The 19,938-nt window shown below is 36.3% G+C and overlaps 1 protein-coding gene across 2 annotated transcripts in view; it reads left to right on the forward strand.

The window, feature by feature from the left end:
* Positions 1-16,448, forward strand: part of Trpa1 (transient receptor potential cation channel subfamily A member 1) — a 43,689-nt gene extending 27,241 nt beyond the window's left edge. Inside the window, exons 15-27 of one of the 2 annotated variants that reach the window (XM_027398821.2) lie at positions 162-255; positions 1,152-1,211; positions 2,150-2,248; positions 3,210-3,280; positions 3,816-3,978; positions 5,250-5,339; positions 7,035-7,204; positions 8,973-9,102; positions 9,496-9,678; positions 11,136-11,204; positions 13,890-14,000; positions 15,518-15,615; positions 16,250-16,448. In XM_027398821.2, the coding sequence (XP_027254622.1) occupies positions 162-255; positions 1,152-1,211; positions 2,150-2,248; positions 3,210-3,280; positions 3,816-3,978; positions 5,250-5,339; positions 7,035-7,204; positions 8,973-9,102; positions 9,496-9,678; positions 11,136-11,204; positions 13,890-14,000; positions 15,518-15,615; positions 16,250-16,448 (1,537 nt within the window). The remainder of the gene's footprint in view (positions 1-161; positions 256-1,151; positions 1,212-2,149; positions 2,249-3,209; positions 3,281-3,815; positions 3,979-5,249; positions 5,340-7,034; positions 7,205-8,972; positions 9,103-9,495; positions 9,679-11,135; positions 11,205-13,889; positions 14,001-15,517; positions 15,616-16,249) is intronic. The other variant, XM_035439007.1, reaches the window with a different exon arrangement.
* Positions 16,449-19,938: the final 3,490 nt, after the last annotated feature.

Consider the following 19,938-nt stretch of genomic DNA (forward strand, 5'->3'; position numbering starts at 1 on the left):
GGATTGATCTTGGTTCACGTGGTTCCCTGCAGTCAGTATGTGAGCATGATGCCTAAGAATACAATTAAAGCTAGGCTTCCATTACAAGTGTGTAATCTTCAGTTTCTACTACAATGAAAAAAATGATTAACCACTCTGCTTCTCTAATGTGTTACTTACAGATGGGATGAGTGTCTTCAAGTTTTCAGTCATTATTCTCCAAGCAATAGATGTCCAATCACAGAAATGGTAGAATACCTCCCTGAGTGCATGAAAGTAAGCTCCCTTAAGCAAAAGTCTTTATGAGTATGTAGTGTGGAAGAAGGATTTACTCTTATCATCATAATCTCATAGTAGTACTTTCTATCTTTACAGTTTCTAATTTTCAAAGTCTATGAGGGGAAATAGCCAACAAATAATTAACTAGGGCCTGCTGGGACAAAAGAATCATAACAGTTATTACCTGTAATATAATGAAATTTGGTTAATAGATTTTTTTCTTCAAATAATTCAAGTTTAGGGCAGAGACAGTGTATTTGATAGCAGAATAAAAGCTCTTCACATTTGCATTTGTTTCTAACATTTATACTAAAATTCTGTCCTTAATGATATGGGCACTTCCTTTATAAATCAAAAGATCTAGGATGACCCCCCCTCAGAGAGCAGGAACCTAGTGATCACTTGGTTGAACACCAGCTGCTTCTATATGCAGTAGCCTCTCCCATGTGGCATACCCCATGTCTTCCTTTTTCCTACTCAGCTGTAATGTTAAGTGGTGGTGGTCATATATGGTTATTCTTACAGAATTGCTTTCTTTGTATTAGAAAGGTATTTTTTAATATATGTGTCTATTCAACCATGAAAATAACAGTCTATGGCTTGATAAGCACTGCAGAATCTGATTATGAGGCTCCTGCATCCTAGATGAACATCTAACATAGAGGACCATATTAGTGACAGGTAGCAAATTCATGGTATTAACTTAGCATGCCCTTTGTAGGGCAGCAGTGCTACTTGGAGAAAACTCTCAATTCCTTGTTCTTCCTGGAAAAGGATCATGAAGCAAAGGAAAGCACAGGAACAGCCTGTATATTATTTTAGAAATGAAATAAAGTCCTTTTTCATGTACAGTCTTGCTCCCCCAATATTTCAGCTGGATTTTTTTCTCAAAGGTTCTTTTAGATTTCTGCATGATACCTTCCACAGAGGACAAGTCCTGTCAAGACTACCATGTAAGTTTATTTTATTATGATAATATGAACTGTATTTTATAAAAATTCCTTGAAAATATAAAAGTGGTGCTACTGTAGTTCTACAATCTATAGTAGATGATGAGTACTGCTTTCATATTGCATTATTTATGAGAGAATATTCTCATTACATTCCATTTCCCCCAAATATTTAGTTACTTCTAATGCCATCATTTAGCATTATTTTCAGTGTTCACATTTACTTACATATTTTATGGGAAGAGTGAATGTCTAAAAATTTGCATGTCTCATAGGGGTGGTTGACCAGTCATCCAGGCACTTCTCATGCATGTATGAAACTACTTAGGACCTATTTTCCTTCCTTGTTCTGAGAGGACAGCATGGCAAGTGATCATTTTTTTCCCTCAGGATTATGAATCTAGACCACCAGATTTTGGGTGACTCAAATCATTTAGGTAGACAGAGGCCTAAACCATATAATTCTATTTTTCTCATTTCTATAAAGAAATTAAAAATATCTTTCCAATTAATTTATTTTTGCAATTTACATGTCATAACTTAATTTCCTTTTCTCCATTTGAAATTATTAATAGTTATACCAGTTGACTTTCAGCTAAAATTTAAGCTGGCATATTTGGTTTATCAAGAAGTAACAGGGGACTAGACAGATGGCTCAGTTTTTAAAAGCATTGGTTGCTTTTCCAGAAGACCCAGGTTCAATTTTCAGCACCCACATTGTAGCATACAATTGTCTGCAGCTCCAGTTCCAGGGGATTGCAATGCCCTCTTCTGGAATTTGTGGACATCAAACACACATGAAGTATGCAGACATACATTAAGGCAAAACACCTATAACCTCTAAAATAAATAACTAGATCTCAAAAAGAAATTTTAAAAGTATTGGAGGTCTTTACTAGGCTAATTATTAGGCTAATATTTTAAATTTATGTCTTCCACAGATTGAGTATAACTTCAAATATCTTCAGTGCCCACTATCATTGACCAAAAAAGTAACACCTACCCAGGATGTGGTATACGAGCCTCTTACAATACTCAATGTAAGTCTAGTGTTTGTATTTACTGACTTGTTACCACTTGAACTCTGAATTTCTAGGCTACAACATGATTGACAGAAATTGAAGAGTTCTGGGAAGACAGTTTTATAGTTCATTTTATCCCTGCCATGTGGCCCATCTCTGTATTTTTTTCAGTTTTGGCTTTTCTAGAATTCATCTTCTCTGGAGAATAGCCCTTCTAGGTTAACATGTTCATCTGGCAAGCAGGGTCCTCCTAACTGGAGTCTCTGTCTCTCACAAAGGTAGTGTGGTTTGTGTTTTTGTGAAAGATAGAGATCTGGCAGATTCTCTTATCCACGCAAGGTCATTCATTTCTCTTTATTCAGTTCTGTGGAAATTGAAATGTAATTTTGAAATAGACACTAATAGTTACTAATAACACCCTTAAAAGCTTTTAATGCACATACAATTTTTAACTCCTTGTATGTACCCTATTAATGAAATCGCTTCTAGAAAGGTAAGGCTGAATTTCTTCACCCTTGCCAGTTTATTTATAATTTTGATTACTGCTGTAACCCTACTGAAGATTAACAAGATTATACCGTATCATTGGGGCAGAGATTAAAAGAGACAGACTAAATCAAGTGATTGTATCTGTATAAAAATGATGACTCTCTCTTCCTCTCCCATGTATTTGTTTGTTTGTTTGTTTAATTTATTTTGAGGCAGGGTTTCTCTGTGTAGCTCTAGCTGTTCTGGAGCTCTCTTTGTAGATCAGCTGGCTTTGAACTCATAGAAATCCACCTGCGTCTACCTCCCAAGTGCTGGGATTGAAGGTGTGTGCCACCACCACCTGGCAGCATATTTTTATTTTTTATGCAAGTGTTAACTTCTCCAAATTTCTAAAATAACCGAATGTTGTACTCATAATACCATAATAAATCAGAAAACAAGACACTCGGTTTATGCTCAGTTGTTTTTATTGCTTTTTACTTATTTTCAGGTCATGGTACAACATAACCGCATAGAACTTCTCAACCACCCTGTGTGTAAGGAATACTTACTCATGAAATGGTGGGTACTAGTCCTTCTGCTTAAAATGATGTTACCTGTATCTCTACCAAAAGCCTTCTAAGCAATTATATTGTATAGGTTTTAGTTGTTTTAGATATTATTATTGTTTTAGAATTTAAGAAGAATAAGCATGGATGCAATTTTAGTCAATAAAAATCAGTAAGGTTATTTTTGACACTAACACCTTTGAAGTGTGTGCTTTTTTAATGTGAGAAGCAATATAACCTTCTGGTCATGAAGTTTAGTGAGCAGTGAGACAATAGGGGTATAGTACAGAAAGGCTAAGTTTGAAGCTAAGACACATGGATGGAAGATTCTGCTTTTCATGAGTTGGTGAGACTTTGCCATTTGCTCAGCAACTGAGATTCCATCTCCTAAAAATGAGGAAGGTAAATTAGAGGAACTTTTAGTTGTAAAATGCAAAGAATTTATAAAATAGATGTCTGAAATAGGTCATTGTGATTTTTTTCCATAATGTCTGTATATTTGAGACGACTGAGTTGTGATTTGCTCTTTTTCTTTTTTCTTTTTGCAGGTGTGCTTATGGATTCAGAGCCCATATGATGAACCTAGGATCTTATTGTCTTGGTCTTATACCCATGACCTTTCTTGTTGTTAAAATAAAGCCTGGACTGGCCTTCAACTCCACTGGAATAATCAATGAAACTACTGATCATTTGGAAACAGTAGACACTCTGGTATTTCAAAACTTTAACATCTTAAAATTAAGAATTGTAAAAACATATTTTTCTTTAGAATTAACAAGTCCACAATAACACTGATATATCAGGACTTTGGTTATTATAAATACAACTTATGTGTGGTACAGATTTCTTCAAAGAAATTTCTTAGGTTGAGAGCAAATATTAACAAATGGTCAATAGGAGAATTTGCAAAGGAATTGACATCTAGACAAAATACTAAATGTGAGAACTTATAACTTCCCTAAAAGTAGCATGGATATGTCATTGTGGAGAATGCAAGGAAAAGGTAATAGGGGGAATTATCTTGTGAGTATGCATTTTTTATAAAATAATGGGAGCACTTTGGAAGTAGTGGTGATGTTAATATAATGATGTGAAAGTGTTTAATGATAGGAATTATGTTTTCATACTATAAAGGTGTATTTAAGGTGTAGAGTTTTTAAAGTGGCAAATTGGGGAGAGAGGCAGCAAGATGGATCAGTGGGTAAAAGCTCTTGTGGCCAAGCATGATGACCTGACTTCAATATGTAGGACACAAATGATGGGAACAGAGAACCCACTTCTTCAAATTGCCCTCTGTTCTCCACCTTCATGCTGTGACAGGAGTGCATGCATGCATGCACGTGCACACACACACATACACACTAAATAAGTAACAAATACCTGCAATGAAGATTTTGAAGCTGTAAATTTTATGGCATGTGTACTTTACCACAATTGTTTAAAACATATGTAGATCTATAGATCCGTGTCCCTTGACAATGTCTGAACGCTTGACAATGTTTGAACAGGCAATATTAGGAGTGTTAAGAAATGAGTATGTCATCTCTACTAAATGAGATGAGTATTCGCATGGCAATAATTTTAAGTTTAATGCAATTGTAGACAATGTATAGAAATGATGCAAAAGTAAAATAAAATTTATGAGTGAGAAATTATGATGCGAGTAAATTTTTATAGTGGGAAATTACCAATACGGAGCCAACTAGAAATATAAGGGTATTTAATAGGGAAAAGCCTTACTTACACAGCGACCTAGCCAGCCGGTGTGACATCAGCCTGTACACAAGCCAAAAGGGGTGAAAACTGAAAGCGAAACTCAGCCAACTCAAACTTACTCTATGTCACCCTGACCACGCCCTGGTCAGGCGTGGTCAGGCAGACCTGTAGCCAGCCCCTAAGCAGGTGTGGCTACAGGTTCCCCTACAAATTTTGTCTACTCTTAAACCTCTCGTAATTCTTCTGTCTTATGCTTTTTGTTTCAGAATTCATTTCCAATAAAAGTATGTATGATTCTAGTTTTTTTATCAAGTTTATTTGGATATTGCAAAGAAGTGGTCCAAATTTTCCAACAGGTACAAAACTCAGTTTGTATTTCTAAGCTCTATTTTAATATAAATTGTATGAAGTAAACAATTATTTAAATGGTATTTGTCATACTCAATTCACACAGCTTGACTCATGTAGGAATTTCAAAATGTAGAAATTACATAAGTTTTGGTAAGGTCACACTGCCTAGTTGACACATATGAGAAAGAGTTGCTCCAATTACTGCTTCCAGGTGGATCTGTCTAACCACCGAAATCATCATGAATGACTTCACCATGTTTGCTCCTGTACTATTTCAGATATTTTGCTTATAGTCAACTCTAATTGTAATACTATGAATTTGATTTCAAATTTGAAATATAAGTCTTGTTAAATAACTTCTCCAGATCCCATTTCAAACAGGTCTGTCTTTGAATCATTGGATGAGAGCAATGTTTTTTTTTTTCTTTTTATTGAAGAAAAGCCAAATTGTTATAAACTTGGAAACATTTTTTTGAGCTGGGGAGTCTTACTCTGGCTTAATCTGGCCTTGAATTCATGAACTTCTTGCCATTGCTTCTGGAATCCAGGGATTATCTGTATGTGCTACACACCTAGCTTGGCAATTTTTCATGGCATTTTGTTTTCCTTTATTTTTAAAATTTTAAGATAATGAGTTAGGTGCAGATTAGACATAAGAATTACATAAAGTATCCAAAGAGCTTTTCTTTGGCAAATGAGATTCTTTATTTCTAAGTATATAGTTTTAAATTTTTATTTATGGCTTTTGTATATTTTTGAACTTTTTGTAAATCATATCGCTTTTACAGCATTACATTTCTGAGATTTTCTTTGTTATACAATGGAAGTGCATAAATTTCTGTTTTAAAGACTAATGGCATTAATACAAATTTGTATTCATTTACTATTATAACTCATAAATACTACCATGTGTATGTGTATTCCTTTTTTTTTTTCAGTAAATTGTCACAATCCTGATAGCTAAGTTGCATTATTTTATTTTAAATAATTTAGGATCCATTATTTAGACTCTTTTATCTTCATTCAACTTCTAACTTAACAATGCAAATGATAGCATTAAAACTATAACATTATATAGGTCTTCAGTTAAAGTTGATCTCCCTTTTTCTGGTTTATACTTAAATAGTCTACAGCATTGGGCTTTGGCTTTTTTCTCTGGTTAACTTTCAGCACACATCTCAAACTTCTTTATAGTCACATTTGCTCACAATGTCTTATCAGAATTGTATGTCCTTAGAGGCAGAAAGACATCAGGAATTATAAGACTAATCAGCAGTTCTTCAGAAGTTCCCTTAAATTGGGAGGTAGTGATGCATGCCTTTAATCCCAGCACTTAGGAGGCAGAGGCAGGAGGATCTCTGATTTGGAGGCTAGCCTGGTCTACAGAGTGAGTTCCAGTACAACCAGTACTACACAGAGAAACCTACACAGAGAAATTCTTTCTCAAAAGAAAAAAAACATAAAAGCAAATAAGTGTTCTTAACAGGGAATATGCAATTTATATGGAAAACAAACAAACAAACATGTAGCATTTTCTTAGTTATCAGATACCTATTGCACTAGGACAGGCATCAACCATCTCTGGCACTGATTGTTAAGTCATCCCAGAATGACAGATGTGACACTTTGTCTTAAGAGCATAAATAACCATTCATAGATGCCAAGTTTCTTCATGTGGTAATTCACCATCCTCTATCCAGAAAAGGAATTATTTCCTGGACTACAACAATGCACTGGAATGGGTCATCTACACAACCAGTATCGTCTTTGTATTGCCCTTGTTTCTCAACATCCCAGCATATATGCAGTGGCAATGTGGAGCAATAGCAATATTCTTCTATTGGATGAATTTTCTATTATATCTTCAAAGGTAAGACCAGTCTGGATGATTTTTACATTCTATAAATTTTTAAATATCAAAGAAAGAACTAATGTAAGTGCTGTGAATTTTTAACTTGCTACTCACCATTTACAGGTGTTTTAAATGTGAGGATTTTAATATGTTATTCCTGAAAGGTATGGGGCTCAGTGTGTAGACTGAGGCTTTAACTCCTCGATTTGGGACCCATTAATTATTTTTGGTATATATCAGTGTGTAGAGGGAGCAGTTCCACATCTACAACAACCATGTTGTGTAGTTAACAACATCCCAGATTTCTACCCACTAGACACCAGCTTCAGATCATCATCCTTACCATAACAACTAAAAAGTATCTAGACATGAGCACAGTACCCTCAATGCCAAATCTGCCTTCATCAAAAACCCTAGATCAAATGTGAGCAAAAATGGAAATAAATGTTTTAGCTACTCTTGTTTCATCTGACATTATTCAGTAAAAAATATACATTGGGTTAAAACATTTAAATTAACTGTATTTTAAAAGGAATACTAAAACAGGGAATAAATAATCTATTTTTAAAAGGAGTAAGTGATTCAAGAGAGAGAAAGTGGGCTGAGTTCTCATGCTAGCAGTTGCTGATGTTGATTATCATTTTTACACATGCTTATGATAACAAGAAGCAAATGGCACTCTGTGCATTGCATCAAAGAAGAAATGTAAGCACTGAGTAGCAGTAATTTACTGAAGGTTTCAGCTAGTAAGATGAGAAATAGGTTGAACCAGAGTCTTGGGTATCTAGGGATATGCTTACTCTGCTTTAATATGCATCTCTATAAATAATATTACCATACTGACTGAGGTGTGGCCTCCAGAAGGAGAGGACATGGCTTTGGGAATGAGCAGTGATCCAGAGGGAATATAGATTCAAGTCAGGCACTATCAGTGATCTTGCCACATTTCTGGTCCTTTTTGGGAACTCAGCTAAATTTCCTTCAAGATTTTTAAACAATGTATTTTTTGATTGACATATAATATGTATGCATGTTTATAAAGTACAAAGGGATTTTTGACTCAGGTATATATTAAGTAGTGGGATTTTGTTACATATTATGATTCCTTCTTTTAAGAATCTTTGACAAAGGAAAAGTATAAGCCAGTGGCCAGATATTGTGCATGTTGTGTATCCAAGCATTTCACAGTGTAATATGCTAGGGGTGGATGAGTGTAAATGTGTACTTTGTGTCCTGTCTTGGGGGTTTCTGAGAACGTGAATTCCTTTACTCAATTTCTACTTGATCCATCACAGATTTTCTGTCCCCAACTCCTTTACTAAACAATTGGCATCATTTTCTTTTATTTGGTTAGTGATGGTGTCTATTTATCACCAAGAGTAAAGGTCCATCCCATTGGTAAAGTGGTAATGCAAAGAAACATGGCAAAGATGGCATTAATAAGACAGAAATATTCTGCCCAGGGCTACACAGAGAAACCCTGTCTAAAAAGTAAATAATGAAAGAGAGATAAAGGAAGAAAGAAAGAAAGAACAGAAAGAAAGAAAGAACAGAAAAGGAGGAGAAGGAGGAAGGAGCCCAATAGTTTGAAAAGATTTGTTTACTTGCAGTTTAGCACTTATTTATTTATTTGTTTGTTTGTTTGTTTGTTTGTTTATTCCAAAATGCCTGACATCAGTGATCTCATCTATTAAACCTCCTATCTGACTTACTCCATGACAAATACTGAATGAAGCACCCTTTGACACCAAAATGAACAACTGCTTTAATACTTTTGCTTTTCTAGGTTTGAGAACTGTGGAATTTTCATTGTTATGTTGGAGGTGATTTTTAAAACATTGTTGAGATCGACGGGAGTGTTTATCTTCCTCCTATTGGCTTTTAGCCTCAGCTTTTACGTCCTCCTGAATTTCCAAGTGAGATATTTGCATCTCTAGCTTATTTCATCACTAGTAATATTATAAGTATATATTTATACTTAAATCCTAATGGCCAAGTAAATTAATAACTATATTTAAAAAGTTTGTATCTTATATATCTTTTAAATGTTTTTATTGAAGAAAAAGTGTAATGTTATTAGATTTTATTCCTCTGGCCAAAAAGTTTATATTTAAGCACCAAAATGTATTTTATATTTACTTTTGATGATTGTCATTTGTTAATAATACTTCCCATGACTGTATCTTAAGAGCTACATGTGTGAATTTTAAAAAGCATTCTTAGTAAAATTATCATCATTTAGTTATCAGGAAACTTTTGTCATGATATGAGATTTTCATTTTCTGTTTTCTTTTCTTCTTTTTTTTCAGGATGCCTTCAGCTCTCCATTGCTTTCCTTAATCCAGACTTTCACTATGATGCTAGGAGACATCAACTATCGAGATGCTTTCCTAGAACCACTCTTAAAAAAGGAATTGGCGTATCCAATCCTGACCTTTGGGCAACTTATTCTCTTCACAATGTTTGTCCCGATTGTTCTCATGAATTTACTAGTAAGTGATATCTCATTGCTCATTCCATTAACTACTTGGAACATTAAATTATACTGTCTTAGTTGGGCTTTTCTATTGCTGTGAAGAGACACCATGACCATGGCAACTCTTATAATTTAATTGAGGCTGCCTTGCTTCCAGTTACAGAGGTTCAGTCCATTATGATCATGAAAGGGAACATGGCAGCATGCAGTCAGACAGCTGGAGCTGAGAGTTACATCTTCCAGGCAACAGGAAGTCAGCTAACTGTCACACTGAGGGAAGCTTGAGGAAAAAAGACCTCAAGCCCCACCCCAATAGTAATATACTTCCTCCAACATGGCAATACCTCCTAATAGTGCCAGTCTCTTTGGAGGACATTTTCTTTCAAATCAGCACAAAAACTAAGGATTCTTAACCCCATTTAACATCTATTTGATGTATTGGCTTTATGTTACTGTAAGAAACTGCAGAAGGCAGCAAACTTAGAAAGATAAGGTTTAATACCTCCTGGTTTCTATGGTCCAAAGGTGTAGTGTCCAGATGATGGAAAGTTTCTTAGTTCCTGCCTCCATGCCTTTGTTCCTTCTTCACTCTCACATCTTCCCCTAGTTATCCTATGTCCTCATGGCACTTGATCTGTATCACAGCCATCATTGGAGGAGACTACTGTCTCTTTTCTCTGCCAAATTCTTCTTACGCATTTTCACTACAGAGATAGCTAATTAAAAGCTGATCATTTTGATTTAAAATTGGGCCTGTTAAATTCATTTTCCTGACTCTTTAGAAACCTTAATCAAGTCTAGACCCGTCTGTACTCTATGTTTGGCTCACCATCATCTTGATCTTACCCAATTCCCATCTTTGCCAGGAGTGTTTCACATTTCCTTCATGCCTTTGGAATGAAGTGCAGGATTTTCCTTTTCTCTCAACTACAGGCTCTTTCTAGTCTTTCAAAGTTCAGTTCAAGTGTCAGGTCTTTTGGGCAGACTTCCTTTACCACTGGATCCATCGCCATCACTTTAGTCTGAATTGGACGCTGCCTCCTTATCTTGTGTCACTCTTCTACTTTGGCTGTGATCTTGCCACAGTTTGAGTGTTTAATCAAGATAATAGTATTAAAAACCAGGGCCTCTGAGTCACTCTTCCATAAGGACAGAGGACTCATGTGCATGATTCACACCTGTGTGGAAAGGTATGTGGGAGCTTGTTACAACTTTTTTGTCTGATAATCCTTGAGAATATATAAAAGACACCATGTACAACACTGAATGGCCTAACACCATCATTTTAGACTTCCAGGCTCCAGAAATATAAAGAATGAACTCACATTCCTTATATTATATATCATGGTGTTGGGTTGCTTATATACCATTTAGTTGATGGTGTTTAGTTATTGACACTTGAGTGGATAAGACCGATTTTAATTGAGTCTTTTTTTTTTGTTGTACTATGATTGATCTTTTGTCATACTACAGATTGGTTTAGCAGTTGGGGACATTGCTGAGGTCCAGAAGCATGCATCATTGAAGAGGATTGCTATGCAGGTAAGTATTATAATTATTAAACACATATTGAAAGCAACACTCTTATGGTTACTTGCATATAAGAAGAGCTGATTTTCTAAGAGCTATCTCTGTGGATATTTCTCCATATTAAGAATTGCCAGCTGTGCCTGTTTGTGTGTTCTCTGGTTATAATAAAAAGATCAGCAACTGTGAGAAAACACCCTCGAGTAATCTACTCAGAAAAATTGAGAAATTGTTTGACAACTTGTATCAGGTGAAGTTATGGCCAACTGGAGAAACCAGCTTATTTGCATACCAAACCAAAAGCAACATTGGTGTGAAGGTGTACATGTAGATATGTGTTTGTATGTGTGTATATGTGAATGTATCTATATGTATGTGTACATATGTTGGGGTTTCTATATGTATGTATGTAGGTGTGTGTATGGTGTTTGTATGTGTATGTATATGCATGTGTGTATGAGTGTGTGCATGGGTGGATATATGTTAGTATGTGTGTATGTAGGTGTGTAGTGTGTTTGTAGGTATGTGTGTGTGTGTGTGTGTGTGTGTGTGTAAGTGTTTGTGTGTATTTGATTGTGTGTGCTTGTGTGAAGGTGTATAAGTATAAGTGTGAGTATTCTACCAGATTAATCTTGAATTCACTTTTTCACTCACTTTGGCCTTGAACTCATAATCCTACTGGCCCAGCCTCCTGAGTACTGGGATTATAGGCCTGTACCACCATTATCCAATTGATATGAGGATTTTTTTTTCTTATTACAGCCTAAATGTTCAGTTCAGAAGCTCTCCTGATAGTTTGGCATGTGACCACAGGGTCCCTACAAGTGTTTTATATTGAAGCTCTAACTAAATTTATGAAGCTTTGTTCTCATGTGCTCTCTGTCCTATTTTGTTAGGCACTTTAATATAAAGTTCCTCAAAGTCAAAGATTTCTGGATTGGTCTTTGGCTACTGAATCTTGAAGTAGCTTGGGTTTTTTGTTTATTTGGTTTTTTTTTGTTGTTGTTGTTGTTGTTTAATGGTTTTAGTCTTTAAATTTCAACTGTGAATGGAACCATAGTGCTTAATGGATACCTGATGATGAATTGAATATATGCAGTTAGAATTTGCATGTGCCATGTATTAGAAAACTGTTCTGTGAACACAGACAACAGCAAAGAATGGGGTGTAACAAAGAAGAGAAGACAAGAATAAAAAGAAAATTATAACTAGCCAAAAAAGCACATATAATTAAGTACTCATGGTCAAGGTGTGAACCCATTCATCACTGACTTAACCTTTGTCTTGTCTCCACACCGTCCTGCAAACTGGTTTTACAGGTTGTTAAAACCAACTGAAATGTCTTCCTAGCATACATGCTGCTCTCCTGGCTGACATCAGGTCTCCAACCTTTTCCTTTCCTGAGAATGGAAGTTGACTGTAATGTTTGAACAGTCTTATAGCCAAAGAAGCCTAGGGACAGACAGTGTCTCTCTTTAAAATAGCTTTTTTTTCTTGCCAGAGTGTTTGCACTGCCTAGAGAAATGGGTAAGTGAAAGCTGAAAGATATCAGGCAGTGGATAATGAGAGCCTGGAGATGTAGCTCTATAGTAAAGGCTTTGGCTAGCATTTAAAGACAATGGGTTTTATCCTCAGCAAATTATCACAAAAATCAAAACAAGCATTTAATCAGAATTGTAAGCAAACTACAAGAAAATACAGGTTTTTGAATCAGAAACTAATTTACAGTATGTAAAGGGTGGTATTCATCATAAAAATAAATGGTAAGCTAGGTAGTGAGTGTGTTTTACTTGGGGAACACTTCATTTGAGGCACCATGCTCAGGAATGTCTTTATGGTTGACTATTTATGAAAATCATTGAAATTCTAAGTATTGACAAGCAGTGTCAACAAAGTGAGTGCTGTTGTACAGTTGTCACAACTACCATATCCAGAGAGACACCAAGGGCTAGAAACACAGAACAAAAGGAAAGATTGAGGGCTCCATGGAAGACTACATGAGCCCTTTGCTGAGCATATGTAAGGGCCCAGGTCAGATCCCCAGTACTGCCAAAAAAATTAGTAAACAATATGAGAATTAAACTAAATACAAGCCCAAAACAGAAACATTAAAGAGATGAAATACTGTCTCTAAAAGGAAGTTATATTCAATATATGTCATGGGTAAAACTTTCTGCACACCCTAATATAACAAGGAAAACCCACAGAAGGAGTGTAGGCATGGCAGTTACATTTTTGTTTTCCTTTTGTTTTGTGAATTTAACCACATTTGTGTATTCACTTTGTATCTCCCCAGCTAAGCATTCCTTCCTCTCCTACCCTGGGCACATGATACCATTCAAACTTCCCAGCAGTACTGAACTCTTGGCATTGTAACACCCCAACAGTACAGGCTATCACATTCTTTGTATCTCCAATGTGGATTACAGCCCCTGAACACTAAACAATTGCTTGCTGACTTTAAATTCTCCAACCATTTCTTCCACCTCATTTGTGGATTGCTTTCTGGCCTCATGTGTGATAAGGCAAGGGAGGGACAACTAGGTCACTGAGCTCTGGAAGGTGGCAGGTGATGGAAGCCTGGCCAGCTCAATCACTGTGTATAAATCAGGACACGGAAATTCACTTTTATTTTGCTCTTGAGGTGATTTTTTGAGATACTAATTATGGTTCTATCAATAAACCCTATGTGCATTTTAGGTGGAACTTCATACCAACTTGGAGAAAAAGCTTCCACTGTGGTACCTACGCAAAGTAGATCAGAAGTCCACCATTGTGTATCCGAACAGACCCAGACATGGCAGGATGTTAGTAAGTATTCTTGAGGAAGATCATAACAAGTGATGTTGTATGACATCCATTCATTGTGCAGGCCTCAGCAGTATCTCCAAGAAGGCTTTGGACCTCCTCTGCCTGTGGGAAAGAAGTAGTTGTATTTTTGCAAGTGCACAAGACTTATATGAAAGTATCAGGATGTCAGGAGGGAGACATTTACTCATGCACAGCATCACATCCCTATATGTTCAGGCAGAGAGAAGGGCCAGCTATACCCTCTTAGTAGCTGTCTAGCAGGGCAGGTGTTCTTCATTTGCTTTTCCTAATCACTTGCCACATACATTTATGTGTAGACTTATGTTCAGATGTCTGTTTAGAATGCAAAATAAAGAACATATGTAAAGACCAAGGCAGACAGTGCACTATAGGAGAGAAGAACTATACTAAAATCAGAAGTTCCATATCCTAACTCTGCTGTGCCCAGGCTACTTATATCTTATGACTCCTCTTCCTGAGTTCTTTGTAGGTTAAGTTTATCTTGTGTGGTCACAAAAATCACAATCTCTGCACATCAGTTTAGGTTATATTTTAACTCTATGCTATCCCCTAGCCTTGTACATGGTTGCAATTACCACCTAAACCCAGAATATTCAGTAACTTTTTTCTCTAGCTGAGAGCTTACTTTTAGGTCCAGGCCCCTATATTCAATTGACTATGTCTTTACTCATTTGTCTCAAAGCTTCTTTAAATTTAGCACACCCAAAGCCGAACTTCACTTCATGTTTCATCTTCTCCCACTGTGAAAAGGTCCCAGTGTTTCCCTAAGGTTCATGGTGCAGTTCATGTACCATTCATCAGCCTAGGTGGGACAGCCATCCTGGTTATATATGATATCCCCTTACCTCTTCTTCTCCCCTCTGGTCCACTCTATTTTTATACATAGTTCACTTGAAATCCTTTGTGTCCTGGAATTATCTCATTCTTGGTCATTTCACATCTACCCTTGACATTCTCTAGTCAACTATGATTAAAAGGACACTCAGTTAAGCTGGAATACAGCTAGTGTGTGTGCAAGGTTCTGTGTTCTGTCCCTGGTACCAGTAAAAAAAAATAGCAATAACTTAAAATTTATTAAAACTAAAATGCCTATATGTGAAATATTGTTAAGTTGTTGAATTGTGATGAATAGTGAGGCAGAGCAGTTTCAAAGAATAACTACCTTGTACATGGATCAGCACTGCGCACAATGCAGAGCAGGCATTTTTTACGATAACTTGTAAAATGGTCCAATAAAGTCCTTTCTTGGCAGCTTCCTCCCTCTTTTATGCCTTCTATGTCATTCGCATTTTTAAATCTTTCTCTTTTGTGTGACTTCACTGTAGCTTTTGACCTGATGGTTTCTAAGGTAGACCAGGAGCTTTGTGATGCTGTAATGGTAGTCTAGAAAACAATTTATCATTCTGAGCCTGACTTGGTGACTGGACTTTCATGCATGATCATGAAACAGTCCTGAATTTCATTCACCTTTAGTAACCACCATGTTTTACCCACAGCGATTTTTTCATTACTTTCTTTGGACACAAGAAACACGGCAAGAAGTACCAAACACTGACATGTGCTTGGAAATGGAAATATTGAAACAGAAATACAGGTTTGTATTTCTTCATCTATCTTCATATGAGAAATTGGGTACAGTTACATTATGATACTGGCATTTATTTTGTGTATGAAATTAGGTTCTATTGAGGGACATTGCTCATGCAGTGAAAATCAAGAGACATTTTTTAGGACTCAGTTTATTTGTGACCATTCACATCCAATTTGCTCTCCAAAGAATAAGTGGATGCTGATTTTCTTACTACTTGGTTCATTACCATAAACTGTATTCTTCATGAGCCATCTTGGTTCATATAACAGAAACATAAAAAGATTTGTAGGATCCCTTGAATAGCTACCTAGTGGACAGGAGATATGCAAGAGGGCTCTACAGTTTAGCAGAGTTTAGAGTCACAGAAATTATTAGTAACTATGTCCATGAGAAGGTGGCTTAACCTTTCTATGCATGTTTCAAAACAGTAACTGGAAACAACAGTAGTCACAAAGTAGTACAATAACTTAGGGAAAATCACTCCAACTTCAGGAATGTGGAGGTTACAATGGAGCTACAAGCTGAGCACAGGTGCTTGGTGTAGAACACTTCTAGTCCCTAGTCCTTGCTGCAGTCAAGGGATAAAAAGCGAGGAGGAGGTTGAAAATATGTTCATGACACATGTGTGCTCTTACAGACTGAAGGACCTCACTTCTCTCTTGGAAAAGCAGCATGAACTCATCAAACTCATCATCCAGAAGATGGAAATCATCTCAGAAACAGAAGATGAAGATAACCATTGTTCTTTCCAGGACAAGTTCAAAAAGGAGCGGCTAGAACAAATGCAGAGCAAATGGAACTTTGTGTTGAATGCAGTTAAGACTAAAACACACTAAATATTATTATATATTAAACATTAACAATATATTAGTCCTAAATATTAGTCATCCAGACCTTTATTGGGGTACCTTATGGGAGTGGGGGACTACTTGACTTACTTCAGTGAATTTCAGTTTGAAAAGAGCAAAGAAACAAGAGTTCGATAGATTTCAATGCATGACAAACTGTAGTTTCTACAAATCATATATATGCATATATATATATATAATATGCTCATATTTTCTGTCAATCACTATGTTTTGAGAGTATCCCTTCTGACATGTTCAAGTTGCACTGTAATGAAGGGTGATCTCATTTGCCTGAATAGAAAGCAAAGTTGTTAGAATATACATTATAAAGGACAAGAATCAATGTAACTGTTAAGCCAGGACACAAATGTCCATATTTGATTCCTATTCAATATATATTGATATAATATAATCATATAACTACAGTGATATATATATATATATATATATAATGATATAATATAACTGTATAACATCAGGTGCATATAGTCCCAAGTAATAGATGCAAATTTCTACCATATAAAACCTTCCTGTGTTAGAACCTGGGGTGGGATACTGTGATCTCAGTTTCTGTAGTCCCACCCTTCTTCCTCTTCCCATTAGCATCATTTTGAGACACTTTACTGAACCCCTAATTAGTAGATTGTGATAAGTATGGTATTATAGTAGCTATGTGTTCCCCCTCTATTTAGTTTGCCAGTGTAGTGGTTTAAAGGAGAAATGTTGTCCATGGGTTCATGCATTTGAACACTTGGACCCCAGCAGGTGATGCTGCTGTTTAGGGATGTTTTGCAACCTTGCTTGCACTCTGCTTTCTGGGTGTGGCCAGAAATGTGTTCAGTCAGATTGCTTCTCCTGCTACCATGCCTTCTTCATTATGGACTCTTCTTCTGGAACTGTAAGCAAAAATAAACTGTTTTCCCTAAAATTGTTTTTGGTCATGATATTGTACCATAGCAACAGAAAGTAACTTACAAACCAATGGTCTTAATGAAGGATAAAGCCTGTACAATCATTACTTGGGGACAGCCATATACGTTTTTATTACATTTAGCTTTTTGAAAATTGCAAATGTGTCTTCATCAGATCCACACCATTATTCTTTCAATGTGTAATATAAAAATGTGAATTCACATACTCTAGCACTGAACTTCATAGTATGATTCTCATATTTATTCCCTCACCAACTCTAGAAGACATCTACTCCCTGAACATAACTTTGGCTATGCATGCCCTTATGTTATATATGGGTAGTGTTAAGTGTTTTTATATACATAGATGTTATTGGCTTTTTGCCTCTTTTTCTATTTCTTATTCTTCTCTACTGGATATTATGTTTAGTTTTCAAGATAAATTGCACCTCATGTTCATATAGTAGAGGGTGTCTGACAGTCTGTCTTATTTTTGTGCACCAACCAAGATTGACTTACATGGTCTATGAGTTGAATATCTTGATGGTCTCCGCCTTCTTGCTACCAAATTCATTCAGTGCAATTCAACACTATATGTTGCATAACAACTTGTCATATTATAAACTGAGACAATTTTACATTTGTAGTCCAACAGAACACATTACATAGAGGCAAAGAGGAACTTTTCCATGTGTCTTCATCTTTGATGCAACATTCTCTGCTTTCCATTAAAGTACAAAAGCTAGAAGCTCCCAGGAACCTACTAATTATAATATTAAGTCTTTCACTGTCCTCAAACCCTGCACAGGACAAATCTTCAAGGCTCCTGAACACCAAGTGAAGCACTGTGCCTCATGATGTAAGGAACACTGAAGTATGCAGGGTGATGTACACCTCAGAAGTCTGTAACTCCTAAAGCTTACAACTACGTGAATCATCATTTGTCTTCTGACATTCTCTTCTGCTGTTGCAATCAACACTGTTTCTTCTGCTCACTTCTCTCTCCCTGCCTGCTTCCTCCTTCCTGCCTGCTACTGAGCTGTTTCCATCCCTGAGATCTACTCTTGGCTCTGATCTCTTACACACTTTTCTCCTTACAATGTCAGCATGATAATTACTCTGCATACCCAAAGCCCACTCTTGCATCTCCATAGTTTTTCAAATTAAACACATACAATGTTGAATTTAGACCAGACCTTGACTGGTCTAAATTTGACTTTCCAGCAAAGATTCTAACATTCTCTTGGGCTCTTATATCTGAAATTGAAATGCATCAAGGTAAGTGGAGGCATTCTTCCTAAAGAAGAGCTCTATGACTTTATATCCACAGTGGAGTACCATCTCCATAGTAAAATGATTTCATGGTATCTATATAGCACTGAGTCTGCCCCCAGTATTACTAACTAAAGAACAGAGATCATAAAGATTTCTTTCCTCCACAGAAGTAACACAACCTTGTTAACCTAATTTAACCTCTTCTGGTAGGAAATCTCTCTTGGTCCAAAAAGTTCATGATTCCTCATCTCCCTCTTCCTACTACTGTCTTCTGTGCAGCCTATTCTCCCTCTAGTTCTTTGAAAGTTTACTTTATGTGGTACCTCCACATAGAAATCCACCTGAATTATGCTGCTGGTCTCTTGTGGACTGATGATACACATGTCTCTCCTACTTCTGCCTGTAATGATAACCACAACTTGTCTCCAACCAAATATGTTTAAGCCCCAGGCTTATTTTAAATGACCTTTTCAGGCACAGTGCTATTTTTAAAAGCAGTTTAGACATTGCTGCATCCTCCTAAAACAATTAGCCATTGATTGTTATAAGAAAATACTTTTTTAAACCATCAAAGTACTAAGAAATATTTATAACCCACTTAGCACATGCTGTGAGAATTGGGGCATAGCTCCAGACTCAGGTCCAGATGCCCAAACTTTTACCAAAATCTACTTCAGGATCTGCAGTGTCATCCAGTAGTAAACTGAGAGAATCAGGAATCAAAGAACTTCCTGATCACATACAGAAACAATGCTTCCTACCCAGCAAAGTCAAAAGACAGAGGATTTGTTTCCAACTGCATAATTCCTCCCATTCAGTTCACTGTGTAGTTTCATTTTGTTGTATGACCACTACAGCCCAAACATCTTAATTGTATGTGTGTGTTCACATGTGTCTGGGTACACATTTGTGTGAGTGCCTGTCAGGTTAGAAAAGCAGTTATAGTTAAATGTGGTATACGCATAAGATCCAAGGGCCAGTCACAGAAAATGATTCACACATTCACAAATCATAGCCTCTGAAGCTCAAGTTCGTCAGCAATACCCTTCCTACCTGCAGATTGTATTGTCAGTGCTGATCACTGACAATCATTCACACAGTCAAGCTGTTTACATTTCACACAAGTGGTGAACAGTCAGTGGTAAGCACATTAAGCTACCTGTTTTTCTTAGAAGAAAAAAATCAATTCTACTAGAAGCAAAGTTAAGAACATTAAAAATTGAAATGCCTTAAAATTATTAGATAAATCAAGAATATAATTTACAGCCGGGTGTTGGAGGCGCATGCCTTTA

Source organism: Cricetulus griseus, chromosome 2 (assembly GCF_003668045.3).
Source record: "Cricetulus griseus strain 17A/GY chromosome 2, alternate assembly CriGri-PICRH-1.0, whole genome shotgun sequence".
In the NCBI taxonomy this organism is placed as follows: Eukaryota; Metazoa; Chordata; class Mammalia; order Rodentia; family Cricetidae; genus Cricetulus; species Cricetulus griseus.